General features: G+C 43.7%; 1 protein-coding gene across 5 annotated transcripts in view; it reads right to left on the reverse strand.

The window, feature by feature from the left end:
• RIPOR2 (RHO family interacting cell polarization regulator 2) overlaps positions 1-15501 on the reverse strand; it is a 247787-nt gene that overhangs the window by 99033 nt on the left and 133253 nt on the right. For 4 of the 5 annotated variants that reach the window (XM_088475871.1, XM_088475872.1, XM_088475869.1 and 1 more), the window contains exons 9-13: positions 14969-15012; positions 11751-11876; positions 9785-9933; positions 8551-8680; positions 7931-8077 (exon numbers count right to left, since the gene is read on the reverse strand). In XM_088475871.1, coding sequence (XP_088331997.1) covers positions 7931-8077; positions 8551-8680; positions 9785-9933; positions 11751-11876; positions 14969-15012 — 596 coding nt within the window. The remainder of the gene's footprint in view (positions 1-7930; positions 8078-8550; positions 8681-9784; positions 9934-11750; positions 11877-14968; positions 15013-15501) is intronic. The other variant, XM_088475873.1, reaches the window with a different exon arrangement.

Raw genomic sequence — 15501 nt, forward strand, 5'->3', positions numbered from 1 at the left:
AGCAAAGAAGCAAGACAACTCTCTCACTGGCTACATCGTATGCTATATGTGAATTCAATTGTGCAGCCAGCAACACAGCCTGCACGGTGTGGCTATCGTGGCCATCACCAGGGGCAGGGCCGCCATCAGGGGGGGACTGCCGGGACTGGAGTCCCGGGCCCGAGCACTCGGGGGGCCCGCCCGGCACCTTCTACTGCCACCCGACCGCTATTAACCCCCTGGCCCACATTGACAGTGACAGCTCGGCAGTGGCCACCCGTGCAAAGTGCTCTTAACTATTCCCCCAGCCGAGCCCCCCTGCCGCACAATATTGGCAGTGAGTAATTAACTCACCCAGCCACGCTGTCCTCCCACTCCGCCTCCCGCATTGGCCAGCGTGCCCACTGCTCCCCTCTGTCCTCAATAAAGTTTCCTACTGTCAACAATGTAGTAGGCGCGGCGTGACGTCATGACATCACGCTGCAGGATGAGAGAAAGGATCCGTGGCGAGTGGGTGGTGTGAAGAGCCGGCGTCCGCTCTGGAGCATGCAGGCTGAGACAGATGAAGCAGTGAGATAGGTAGGTTAGGTGTGTGTGTGTGCGTGCGTGCGTGCGTGTCAGTACTCCAAGGCCAGGCCATTGACTGATTTTTTTTTTATTCAGACAGTCGAGACAGAGCATGATGGACACTGTCCCTGCTCCTTGGGTTATGGATAGATCCCCTTCTCATTGTGCTCCATGGAATTCTCCCCACCTATATAATGCTATTTCTGCATTTTTTTGCTGATTAAATATAATTTTTTCCTTATATATCAAATCCTCTTAATGTTTCCAAATCAGCATAGACCTCTATTAAACAGTTAGAATATGGGTTTCTTGCTGCCTGTCTTAAACAGAAGACGGCATTCTACACATGCACAGAATGTATATCACTACCAATTAGATTAATATAACACAACAAACTTAAATTATGTTTTCTTTTCATTCTCTCACCCCTGGTACAGCTCAAGTATCCGCATTCAGAAAGTTGTTGTATTAGTGCAGATATAGGAAGTATCAAGCACTAAGGGCCTGATTCACAGACTGGCGCAATGCCGATATTTACGCACAATGAGCAATTGTTTTGTAATGCGCAACTGTGCACACGCAGCGTTTGTGTTGTGACTACATTCATACAGAAGAACCATTTGCAAAGTGAGTGACATGTAGTCAGCGTGTTTTTTTTTGGGGGGGGGGGGGCTGGGGGCCCTGCCTATTTTGTTAGTCCCGGGCCCCAAAATTTCTGATGGCAGCCCTGACCAGGGGTGCTGAGAGGAGGGGGAGCGGGTACTACTTACCTGGGCTTGCTGGTGGGCTCCCGGGTCTGATGCCGCCTCCCCCTCCCCCCCCCACTGCTGTGTGCTGGGCTGCAGTGGGAGACTGCTCAATGCTGCTGAGCAGCAGCAGCAGTCTCCTCTGTCTGTGGGGAGGAGCGAACACACTGATCGCGACACCCTCTGGTTATGCGCTGGGCTGAGGGGCTCACAGCTTCACATCGCTGCAAAATATAGAGTTATGGTAGACTTAAATAGATAACTCCTTTTCTTTGAGGTACATAGGGTCCACAGGGATACCTTGGGGGATATTATGACCAGGCACCAAACAGTTAAAGCTTTGGCTCCCAGAATGCCCTGGGTCCTCCTCCATATATACCCCGCCCCTAGCCATAGGACTTCAGTTTAGTTACCAAGCCTAAAGGCAGGAAAAGGAAAGAGGAGAAGGAAGAATAATCGTACATCAGAAACACTCTTTACAGAAGCTGAAGGAATCTGTGACTGAAAGAAAATCACCCAATAAAGCCAGGTGCGTCAGGGTGGGCGCCCTGTGGACCCTATGGATCTCTAAGAAAAAGAGTCAACTAGGTAAGTCTACCATAACGCTACATTTCTTCTTCGGGGTCCTTAGGGATCCACAGGGATACCATGGGGATGTCCTAAAGCAGTTTCCCTAGGATGGGGGACGCTCCTGATCAGAAAGGAGAACTCATTGCCCAGAGGAAGCATCTTGGGAGGCAAAAATATCCAAGGCATAAAACCTAAGAAAAGTGTGAACAGAAGAACACGTGGCAACCTTGCACAATTGTTCAGCGCCACAACTGAATGCCCACGATGGCCCTACAAACCGAGTAGAATGTGCTGTCACCATGCTTGGGACAGGGAGATCAGCCTGTGTGTACACCTGAGAGATAGTCATGCGTAGCCATCTCGCCAGAGTCTGCTTATTAGCTGGCCATCCTCGTTTGTGAAAACCATATAATACAAAAAGATAATCTGATTTTCTAACACAGTTTGTATGCTACGCATAAATACGGAGTGCACTAGCTACATCCAGGGAGGCTTCACCTTCAGAAAGGTCTGGAGCCTGAAAATCTGGAACAACAATTTCTTCATTAACATGAAAACGGGACACTACCTTAGGAAGGTAACCCTACCCTTGTACGAAGAACAGTTTTATCCTGGTGAAAAATAAAAATGGGGAGCGACAAGAGAGCACTGCCGAATCCGAGCCTCTGCGAGCAGAAGAGATAGCAAGAAGAAAAAGTGTAGATTTGAAGTGGTTGACAGCAAAGACAGAGTCTAACGGTTCAAATGGGGAAGCTAGTAAGCCCTTAAGAACCAAAGACAAATCTCACGGTGCTACTGGTGGAACAAAAAGGAGGATAAATTCGCAGAACTCCTTGGAAAAAAATTCTAACATCTGGTAATGAAGCAATCTTCCTCTGAAATCAGACTGACACTCTCTCAAAGTGGCCAGGCGAAGCCCATTGAGAACACCATTGACCAATAGAATGCCAAACTATGTAATAGATGCGGGCAGAAGTAGGTTTCCTTGCTCTAAGCATCGTTTGAATTACAGAACTGGAAAATCCCTTCACTTTTAAGATGGAAGATTCAAGAGCCACACCGTCAAAGCCAGACAGGGGCAGGTCCGGATGTCAGCAGGGACACTGCGTTAGCAAATCCTGCCACAGAGGGAGAGGATACGGATTGTCTACTGTCAGATTCTGTATGTCGGTGAATTAATGATATCTGGGCCAAGCCAGAGCCACCAGTATTAATGTTCCGCCTTCCTGCTTGAATTTCCTGAGAACTCTTGGGAGGAGGGAAATTGGAGGAAAGCAATATGCCAACTTGAATTTCCATCTTACTGCCAGTGCGTCCACAAAGGCTGCTGATGGGTCTCTGGACCTGGCCCCGTACCTGTGTACCTTGTGGTTGTGGCGTGACGCCATGAGATCTATCTCTGGTAGACCGCATTTGTTTACTAGGAGCTGAAACACTCCCGGGTGGAGAGCCCACTCTCCGGTGTGTATGTCCTGGCGACTTAAGATAGTCTGCTTCCCAATTGAGTACTTCTGGAATGAATATCGCCGAGATGGCCAGAAGATGACGTGCTGCCCAAATGAGAACCCTTGTCACTTCCTTCATGGCCGCATAATTTCTTGTGTCTCCTTGATGATTGAAGTAGGCCACTGTAGTCCAGTTGTCGGACTGGATCTGGACAGGCCTGCCCTGGAGCAGTTCCTGTGCACTGACAAGTGCTTTGTATACTGCTCGCAGTTCAAGAATGTTTATTGGCAGAGGACTTTCTCAATTTGTCAATCTCCCCTGAAAGGTGTGATGACTTGTCACTGCCCTCCAGCCGCGTAGACTGGCATCCGTGGTGAGAAGCAACGAATTTTGAATCCTGAAAGGGTGCCCTTTGTTTAGATGCTCCTTTTTTAGCCAAAACAGGAGGGAGTAACAAACCTCTGGAGTGAGAAAGATCATCTGGGACCGTATTAAATGATGCTGTCTGTCCCACCAGAATCAACCTTTGCAGAGGCCTGGATTGGAACGGAGCATACCCCACCATGTCGAAGATCGATACCATCGATCCCAGCACTTGCATTGCTGTCAGAATGGATACTCTTCACTTGCATAGCAGCACGTGTATCTGCTTTGATAAGGCCACAATCTTGTCGTCTGGCAGAAACACCCTTTGCGCCTGAGAATCTAGAAAAGCTCCCAGATATACCACCTTCTGTGTTGGAGAAAGTGAGGATTTCTTCCAATTGATGATCCAGCCGTGTCTTTGTAGGCAGGCTATAGTCAGTTGAAGATGGTGTTGCAAAACCACCGGAGTCCGTGCCAATATCAGGAGGTTGTCCAGATATGGTAGTGTTCTGACTCCCTGATGCCTGAGATAAGCAGTCATGACTGACATTATTTTGGTAAATACCTGGGGAGCCGTAGAAAGGCCAAAGGGCAGAGCCCAAAATTGGTAACGTTGCTGAAGGACAGCAAACAGCACAAATTGTTGGTGGGATGGGATAATTGGAATATGCAGATATGCATCCTGAATATCCAGGGAAAACATGTAATCTCCCGGCTCCATAGCCAAAATAATTGACCAAAGCGACCATGCGAAATTTGGCAACATGGATAAACCTGTTGAGGGTTTTTAGATTCAGTATAGGGCAATATGCCCCATTTGGCTTCTGGACCAGAAATAGATTTGAATAATAACCCCTTCCTTGTTGGGACACAGGAACTGGGACTATTACCTATGCCTGTAGCAGGGAGTAAATGGCTTCCTGAAAAGCTAAGGGCTTGTCCACATGTGATGGAGGCTCTGTGGCTAAAAACTTCTGGTGGGGATGTCTCCTGAAAGTGAGGGCATACCCCTGAGAGACCACTTCTCGGACCCATGCATCTCTAGTTGTTTGATGCCAAACTGAAGAAGCCGGGCCCCCACCCTGGGATCTCCCAGGAGGAGGCCCGCTCCATCAGGCCGAGGGTTGTTTTCCGGCTTAGACGCTAACGTCTTGCCTGGCCAGACCTCTTCGTTTGTCAGTTCGACTTACGAAAACTAGTCAGCCTAGAGAAAGTCTGTCCTTTAGCTCTTTCCTGAGGACAAAAGGACTGAAAAGAAATCTGCCTAGCTCTACTCTTTGACGTAAATGGCAGACCCGCTGACTTTGAAGCCGCCAGAGTAGTAATTGTGTTATCCAACTCCGCTGCTCCAAGAGTACCTTTCCATGAAAAGGTAAGACTTCCAGCACCCTCTTTGATCCTGTATCAGCTTTCCAAGATCTTAACCAAAGGACCCTACATGCCACTATGGATGCTGCTGATGCCTTAGAAGCTAAAATTCCAGCATCCACTGCAGCCCCTCCCAGATAGGAAGCCACTTCCCGTATGTGGGAGAGATTTATCATCTGTTCTCTGGTAGCATTTGGTAGAGAGTTTGCCAATGCCTCAATCCATTCTTCAACAGCTTTGGCTACCCAGGCTCCAGCTATAGCTGACGGTTAACCACTCCAGATGATGAAAATATTGCCTTAAGACAGGCTTCAATCTTCTTATCTGTGGAATCCCTCAGAGAAGACGCTGATGGAATAAGCAATGTTGCATTTCTGATTAAATGCGTTACATGAGCATCCACAGTAGGAGGTACCTCCCACTTAGCATATACAGAAGGTGGGACCAGATACAATGATTTTATTCTCTTATCTACATAAAATCGCTTATCAGGGTTACCCCATGCCTCCTCAATAAGCTCAGTGAGCTGTTCAGACACAGGAAACACCATTTTGACCACCTTTCGGTGGTGATTAAACATTGGAGTCTTCTTACAATGACCTGGTTCATCATTCTGAATATTTAGGACTGATTAACTGCCCTCACTAAAGAAGTAACATCCACCGTAGATAGATGATTCTCCTCCCCAGAAGTAGATCCTGGAGAGGAATCCTATGCATCATCAGATTCTTCTGATGATGCGTCTGAATCCATATGTTGGGCAGACTGAGATAAAGACAACTTGCGTTTAGGCGCTTTAGTCACTACTGGTCTGTTATCAACATTAGATGGTGTCATATTGTGACTAGAATGGCCATCAACATCCTTTATTGAGGAATGCATATGAGGTGTAAACATGTGTGGACACCCCTTCCAGGGAGGCATCGTTAGAGTAGCCAAACGATCCACCATATGCATCATAACCTGGGACAAAGAAAGAACCCAAGATGGCTCTTGCCCAACAACAGGTAAACCGGACTGGTGAGGTGGCGCTTTATAACAAGCAACACACAAACCCTTCTTTATGTCCTGTGAGGATACATAAGTCGTACATGATTTACAATAAACCTGCACAGGTGGCTCCCCCTCCTGTTTCCCTTTATCTTTTGACATAAACAAAGTAAAGGCAAAATCGCAAAGTTATGTGACATCCTTCACAAAATCTCAATGAATGTGAAGTACTCAGAAAGAAATAACAGTGATCGTTATAATTGACAGATAGAAAACAGTCACATACAATGCACATGTAATATAATTACAATTGGCTCTAAATCAACTACAGCAATGCAAAGGAATGGTAGGACATAGAGCACCGTATACCTTAACCAAGAGAGAGGTATACAGGGAGACTGACCCAGACCCTCCTGAGACCAACAGCTACTAGGTGCACTGTGAGAGTCTCATATACGTGAAGGGTAGGCGGAGCAACCCAGATGCGCGAAACCCTTCGCAGGGACTGTGTCTGGGTCGGGAGAGGAGCTGTCGTTGGAGCGCCTACCTCCCCTAATCTGCATTAACCAGCTGGGTACGCTGGCCTCGTGGCAACAGATTGCGTCTTCTGCCGATCACTGGCATCAGACGATAGAGCCCCGGCTGGTGTAGTAAGGATACGGACAATCCCTGATCCTGACAGCAGCGGCTTCTGGGGCATCTCTGACACCAGAAGCAAGGACTTCGGCACGCGATTCCCCGTAAGCGAGGAATCGCCTTACCTGATATCTCCGAGCATCTGGTGCAGACCAGGTCGAAGCATTGCTGCTAGCTAAGCTCAGCACCGACCCGTCAAAATCACCAGCACAATTACTGATGTTGCGGCCCGGCGGAGGTAGATGGAATCGCATTATGTGCGTCTTGATACAGACACTTGGTACTGCAAACTCAAAAAAACATAAAATAAAATAAATCATAAAATAAAAAGCTAAGGACTGTCTGAGCAGTCCCCTGTTACAAAGGTGCATCTGATCCTGCCGCAGCAAATTAACAAACTGAAGTCCTATGGCTAGGGGCGGAGAATATATGTAGGAGTACCCAGGGCATTCTGAGAGCCAAAGCTTGAACTGTTTGGTGCCTGGTCTTCCAACCATAATATTTCCCCATGGTATCCCTGTGGATCACTATGGATTCCAAAGAAGAAAATAGTTTTTCTTTTTTAAAGGGGGTGGCGCCACACCTCCCTCGATTAGGACATGCCCCCTTCCCCTGGGCCCGGGCTGGCAATCTGCGGCCCTGGCCATCGCTGGCTAGTGAACAGGTAGATGGGAAGTTATGCCCTGGGGGTATGGAGGAAATAAACTGCTGCAGCGGGGCCCTTGCTGTGGCCATGGAAATGGCCTTTTTCTTTGCCTATCGCATAACCAGAGAACCATCCTGCCAGGGTTAGGCTGGCCCACAGGGGTACAGGGAAATTACCTGGTGGGCCCCACCTCCTCTTCATATGTCAGGTTTCATACAGTGTACTCGAATTATACATTGTTCCTCTATTACAGGCTCAGTTACTTGGTAGAGCACGAACATGGATGAACAACCCATGCACTGTAGTATCCATATTGTCTGCAGGTTATGTCCTCTATAATGGTTGGCCAAGCCTTTGTGGTGGCTGGCGACACCCTTTAAGCATGGGCCCCTACCACTGCCTTCCCTGGTGGGCCCTTGATGTCCCAGTCCGACACTGCATTTTGCCCTATGGTTTACTTACTGTACAATAGCATACTTGATTACATTTCATTCTAGGCATTATAAGAAGATGAAAACACCATAAAAACAAAAAGAATAAAACACTATGGCATGCATGAAAACTCAACCACAATCTCAGGAGAGAAGCACACAGATCTGCCCAATTTATAACTCACATATCTCTCTTGGCCTGATCTAGGCCTCAGCCTAAGAGATGGCAGGTCACTAAAAGAGCGACTGCGCCGGAGCTTGTCAAAGAAAGTCTCCTGCAGTGCATCCATAATTGACATCCGCAATCTGTCTTGTGGAGGGTTCAGCCATTTCTTCAGCAGGTTAAAAGCAAACGGGATGTTAGTAAACAGTGAAGGGAACAGGTTTGTTTAATTTTGAAAAGCGAAAAAATATAAAATAAATGTTGACGCTTGTTAGTGTTGGGAATGGCTATTTATTAAATGTACCAGTAATTACTATCTGCCTAGAAAAGCAACTGCCTGTAGTTTAACAGTTCAAGGGGCAGCAGAAACAGGTGTAATAGTTATATCCAAGTGTAATATTTTGTACCAGTCAATCAAAACCTTGTCAAGGGGGCATATATGGACAGTGCACTGTGAGAGATGCACAAAGTCACTAATTTTGGATTTATTCTAGTGTCCTATAACTTACACTGTGAATGACGCTTTGGATTTTCTTTGCAATGCACAAAAAAATAAAAAAAAATTCTGAAAATGTCATTAATACCAAATACAAGCAGATAAAGAGTCACAGACAAGCAGGGAGGATGGGAGAACAGACTTACAAAGAATGAATGGTCTTTAAAGGTCGGGGTCTCTGGAGTGCCCTGGCTGTATATAGAGACCCTTCTTTGGACAGCGGATGATTTGTTGACATTGCCTGTGGAAGGTGTTAGGTCCTCTGTGTCAAATGGGCTGTAAAACAATAAGCAATAACATTGGTCTTCCATCACAACAATGCTTTTCACATTAGGCGACCTCTGCTTTATGTAAATAGATTATGAACCCCCACCTAGCAACTTTTCCATGTAACGGCCTGGCATTGCAGATTCAGGTAGACATTTCACAAATATATATTGTAAAAAAACAGAATCTCTCAGTGCTTTGCAAGTAAAAGGCAAACAATATTAAATAATTGCTGATGAATAGCAAGGCTGTCATTAGACTGGGAAATGTAGATGTAGATGTTTTTGTGACTTCAATGCAAAAAAACCCCCAAAACGTTTATTCAGTACCTGTTAGTACTGAATATAAACGGGATTATACAAAAAACACAGTGAATGCAAATAAGACTATAATTACAGATTTATGCTAAAACAGAATGCAAAAGTCTTCAATACCAAAGAATCCCCAATAGGATTGTGACTAAAACCCACCATCGGACTAGAAGTACTGAATGATTTGAAATGTGAATAAGACAGCAGATGGGTGCCACTCTACCAACATTACTGCATCTTTATATATTTATTACACACACACACACACCTCATTTATAGCAAGCTTAAAGGTGCATACACACACGATTTTTTGAACGATTATCGTTAAATGATATAGTTAAACGATAATAGTTTGAAAAAATCATTCACTTTCTGAGTCAAACGATGAACGATTATCGTTCATGCGCGTTTACGTTTGTAGTTCAGTCAGACTTGTCAACTGAACAATTTTCATTATTGAATATGCAAAAATCGTTTGTAGTTCAAAAAAATCATTCATTACACTTTAAAAAAAATCTGACAGATAATCTGACAGAAAATCGTTCATAAAATCGTTGGTAACAAAATCGTTGCGTGTGTATGCAGCTTTAGTATGCATATAGGGAAAATGGTGGAAAATCTAATAGAATAATTAGACTTGAAAGACAACATGATCTCTGGGAGCATGCCCTTGACCAGTCAGGATTTTTCACAATACTGAAGTTACTTGCTTAGAGGCTAATTGACTTTGAAGGGGAGCACACTAAAAGGAGTTCAAAGCAAAATGACATACTGTATTAGCCCTTTGGTTAGCTTTACTTACCACCATGTAACTTCAAGATTAAGCTTTATAGTGCCAAGGTCATTTACATCAACAGCAACAGCTTGAGGATGAGCAGCAAACAAGTCCTTTGTTTCACAGGTAACACTTCCAACCAGCAGGTGAGATGCAATTCCTTTAAGTTCTGTAACCTTAGGAAACAAAGATTATACATTTGTAAAAACAACCTGAACAGGGCCGGTAGAGGCTCCCCCTAAGGGCCCGGTAGCCCTGAGGGGGCCCACTTCTCAACCACTTGTGGTATGTGTTGAAAAGAAAAAAAGTTTGTTCACTTTTTTAATCGACAACTATAGTCTCTGCTGTACTAGGCGGCCATGCGGTGGACAGGGGGAACACTTGCTGACAGGGATGTATCCCGGGGTCCAGGTGCACTAGGTAAAGAGAAGGACTTGACTCTTTAAAACCTCTACTCAACTGCATTGCAACATCATGATGTAGCACGCACTGCATTTCTGGGCCATAATATCATGGAGGCCCTTGGAGGAGTGCCCCTGTGGTCCTGGCTGTGCCATCCTGGCCTACCTATAGTTACAGCTCTGTCTAAAGGAGCACATTGACATCGGTGCCTCCAGGTGAGGAAGAGGAGGGGGGGGGGGGGGGGGAGGATGCTGTGTGGGTGGGACGGTAACTGCGTGTGCTACTTGCGCTGCGGGTTCATGGTTAGGTGTTAGTATAGCAGCGGTCTCCAATTTCGATCCCTGCGGTAGTAGTTGACTTATATTGTCAGTAGTATTAGACATCCCCAATCTCTATTTACGTCTGACCCGGTGTTCTGGTTGGCTGAGCTGCTCTGGAAATTGTCTCTGTCTCTCCTCACAGCAACCACAGCTGCATGCAAACATGATCTTGCATGGAATCAGACACTTAGGACTGGGTAATTTTACACTACTTTATTAGTGATTTCCAGTTTTGCAGTCCTTTAAATAACTTGGGTACCCAAGTTACTTATCCCGATAGTTGGATAAGTTTCGAGTGATTAATTTTTGTGAATGATTGATTAGTTTACCCTTGTACGCCGTTTTTCAGCACATGTAGTATAATTCAAATCCATGTTGCTTGATCATCTAAAGCAACTTGCTCAGGTACATTCCTCTGATGTCATTTGATATTTATTTTTATGCACTTTATTTTGATAATCATAATATGTATTTTTTATTTGGTGATGCACATTAGTGCAATGAGGTCATCACCCAGCACTTTTTAGGAAACATTTTCAAATATATTTGCCTTTATATACAGTACCTGTGATGTAGTTACTAATAACATGCCTGACAAAGGGCTTGCCCAAAACGTTGTTGTAAATATCTTTGTTTTAAATAAATAAACACTTTTGGTATTTGAATTTACCTGAAGAGTGCCGTGCTTTCTACAAGTATATATACCTGTGTGTGCGCATGTGTGGGGGGTGGGGGCCCCTTACAAATAACCTATGAGGTGTTAATCTGGCTTTGAGCATGAACACTAAAGGTGGGTACACACTAGACGATGTTCTCACAATGCGATATCGTAAGCAATTTCCCTTGAACTCTCCCCGAAACTCCAGGACATGATATGGTGCTAAAAAGTGTCCAGTCTGACTTAAGATCTATCGTGCACAAAATCTATCTATTGCACAAAATGGTGTATGAGATTGGCAAATCTTGCCTGTAGTAGGCAAGATCTGAAGATGCGATGTAGGACCAGTGGGTACGCGCATCGGCATCGTGAGTGGACACTCACGATTTGGACATATTTTACACGATTTGTCGTTCCGATGAGTCAAAATCGTGCGAATTGTGTAAAATATCGTCTAGTGTGTACGCACCTTAACAGTGTAAGATACGAAACAAATTGGTACACATATTATCCTTCTTCATCTACTCTGCAGTTATATGTGCAAAACATAGTATAACATCAAACGTCACGGCCAGACAGCCCATATTACAATATTTAAACACTGGCAATTTACCTTAATTGATATCAAACTGTTAATCAGAGGAAGAAAAAACATTTCTTCACCATCCCAACTCTGTTTGCCATTAAGCTCTATTTTGCCTTTTAATTTCCATCGCTGGCGTCCATACCTCATAAATATCTTAGAAAGAAAACACAGAGAACAAGTTTCATAATTAACTGTTATTTATGTAGTTTTAATATTCATTGCCTTGAATAATACTTAGCATCTGTAACATAACAGTCTGAAACTTTATCATTGTATCTCAGTTAGTTTTGTATTCTTGCAGTGTTAAGTCTCATTTCTTTGTCACTAGTTTATAAAACAACAACATTCTCAATCATATGCATACTCTTTAGAGAGGATGTAGTCACATGTCGACAAGCAACATGTCAACATTGTGAAATGTCAACATTGTCAGAATGTCGACATTAGGGTTAGGCTGCGGAGGAAGGTTAGGGTTAAAAATTTATTTTGGACTGGGATACACAGAAATAGGCGCTAATATATCTATATGTTCCAATTGTATTCAACAATGAGAAACACAATATGTCCCTTTTCGTGGAGAAATTTGTTCTTCCTTCCTTTCTCCTCTCCAATTCAACCATGATTATATCCAAGTGCATGGAATAGAAAGCGTAAAAAATAAAAAATACAATGGGTGGTATTGTTTGATAAAATATGCTTAATAAATAGGAGCCTTAATTCTTCAGTAGTGATTCTTAATTAGTCGCAAATGATAGCAATAGCGTACCGAACTCACACTAAAACATCTGGTGTCAAATATGTAAAAGTATATCTTCTTTTCCATCCACCCAAAGAGGTATATGAGAGGACAGGCGTACCCAAACTCTCTTTTACAGTGGTAGAGAAAGGTGCATAAAGTTTTCTTTATAAGCAGATATTAAGTGATCAACAATAGGCGTTCCACACTCACAGCAACAAATGCAGATATCCTCCTATCTGGGTTTCATTATATACAATATGAATCCATATTTTCCTCCCAATGGGCAAAAACAGGTTTAAGCAGATCAACCCAAAAGGAAAAAGCAAGGTGTACTCTGGAGTGAATAAAAAAAAATAATTTTACATTCAAGGTTCCATCATAGCAAAAATTGGCATATAAAAAATAGTTAAAAACTACCATCCAGACCGGGCAAACCACCAATAGAAAAAGGAACCCGGACCAATTAAAATGAAAGTAGATGGTGGATTACCTCAAAGTCTGCATGGAGAAACACAGGATAAAAATCTTCACAGAACCTCAGGTTGACCGGTTTCGGCTCATTCAGGGCCTTTATCAAGACAAGTGAGGACTGTGCACAGAGACCAGTATTTAGCTGAAGGATAAACCAATCACATCTTCACAGGAATGACATCATTATTATTGTATACAAATAATGGAAAGTGTTATGGATCATTTATCATGTTTCATAATTACAAATATCAATGGGACCTGTGCTTCTCACTCGTGAAATAATTTTTTATTCACTCCAGAGTACACCTTGCGTTTTCCTTTTGGGTTGATCTGCTTAAACCTGTTTTTGCCCATAGGGAGGAAAATATGGATTCATACTGGATATAAAGAAACCCAGATAGGAGGATATCTGCATTTGTTGCCGTGAGTGTTGTACGCCTATTGTTGATCACTTAATATCTGCTTATAAAGAAACCTTTATGCACATTTCTCTACCACTGTAAAAGAGAGTTTGGGTACACCTGTCCTCTCATCATATACCTCTTTGGGTGGATGTTGCATGTGGCCAGGAAAAGAAGATATACTTTTACATATTTGACACCAGATGTTTTAGTGTGAGTTCGGTACGCTATTGCTATCATTTGCGACTAATTAAGAATCACTACTGAAGACTTAAGGCTCCTATTGCTTAAGCATATTTTATCAAACAATACCACCCATTGTATTTTTTTTTATGCTTTCTATTCCATGCACTTGGATATAATTACGGTTGAATTGGAGAGGAAAAAGGAAGGACAATACTTACCAAAAATTCTCCACGAAAAGGAATGTATTGTCTATCTCATTGTTGTATACAATTGGATCATATAATAGATATATTAGCGCCTTTTTTCCTGTGTATCCCAGTCTACAATAAAAAATTTTCTTTGTTGATGCACGGGTGTGGTGTATCTTTTCACTGAAGGTTAGAGGTTAGGGTCAGGTTGCCGGGAAGGGAGCGGTTAGGTTTAGGCTGCGGGGGAAGGGGGAAGCGGTCAGGGTTAGGCTGCTAGGCTGCGGCGGGAGGGGGGGGGGGGCAGTTAGGTTTAGGCTGGGGGGGTTAGGGTTAGGCTGTGGGGGGAGAGATTAGCGTTAGGCACTAGTGGAAGGGTTAGGCACTATAGGGAGTAGTAGGGATTAGGGGAGATAAATACAAACTGGAATGCCAAAGGATCACAGCTTTGACTCGGAGTGCAGAGTCACATGACCACCGGGACCCAAAATCTGTGCTGCGCTCAATGCAGCTGTCGGAAGCAGGTAAGTCCCCACTGGGCCACAAGGGATGATAGGTCTGCTTTAAAACAAGTCGACATTTCATCATTTTCTACATGCTGAAGGTTGGCATGGTCATTTGTTGTCATTATGACTGTCGACATGCAGCACAGGACTGATTGTAATATACAAAATAAATGCATTTTAAGAAGCAAACCAGGACCACACTCAGACTTTGACGTAAAGGCAGGGGTTGGGTACGGGAAGCTGGCGCTCGGGATCCCGGCAGTCAGAATCCTGATGCCGGCATCTCAATAGGTTTAGGATACCCACACCTGTCGGTAGGTATCCTAAACCTCCCCCTAACTCTCCCTCCCCGCTGCCTAAACCTAACCCTCACCCCCCCAAGTGCCTAAATATAACCTCCCACTTCTGCAGCCTAAACCTAACCTTCCCCCCCTAGTGCCTAACCCAAACCTTTCGGATGCAGATGTCGGGACTCTCACAGATGTCTGGATTCCGGCACTGGCTATCCCGACTGTCGTTATTATAACTACATATCAAAGGCAAGTTGTGGCTTTATTCCCTGCAACTTGCTCATTTCTGTAAGTGTGCATGTGTGTCAATTCACAATGTTCGTGTTTAACTATACGGTGGTAAAGCAATACAATGCAGTTCATATCATTCACATTAAAGAGTACAGAAACACATGTGAAGTAAAGTATTTTATTCACTACTATTGCAAAGTATTTTCATTCACAATCGAAGGCAAATAGTTACCAACCTCATACTGGTCTCCTGGACAAAGACGGGCAAAGCCAGCTAGGCCTAAATTAAAAAATATAAAAATATCTTAATGTACCAAAAAAACTAATTTACAAACATTAGTTCGCATTCAATTAGGCCACCAGCCATCCCATATTTTACCAAGATCCTTCCATTCCTCCATTCTAATTTACTATATGGAGTGACTAGTTTGTGTTATACAAGAATATTTAAGTCTGTGCAATATAAGCTAATATGTGGTTAATATTCAGGAATAATTTACCATAAAAGAACACAGGGGTATAGTTATTAAACAGCATTTCTACAAACCGACAATATTTGGCAAGTTTTTATTTCCAGCATCAACTTTTTTTTAAATTGTAATACATCATACATGGCATATATTGCCTTTAAAAAAAATTGCTGCTTTACAAAATATGCAGAATAAAGGCAGAAAAAGGAGAGTTATGGTAAAACTTACCTTTGTTCACTCTCTTTCTTTGAAGTCCATAGGGTCCAAAGGGAGACAATGGGGTGTAGGTGGTACTTGGA

The sequence above is a fragment of the Taudactylus pleione genome, unplaced genomic scaffold (genome assembly GCF_031769625.1).
Source record: "Taudactylus pleione unplaced genomic scaffold, aTauple2 ptg000179l, whole genome shotgun sequence".
Taxonomy (NCBI): Eukaryota; Metazoa; Chordata; class Amphibia; order Anura; family Myobatrachidae; genus Taudactylus; species Taudactylus pleione.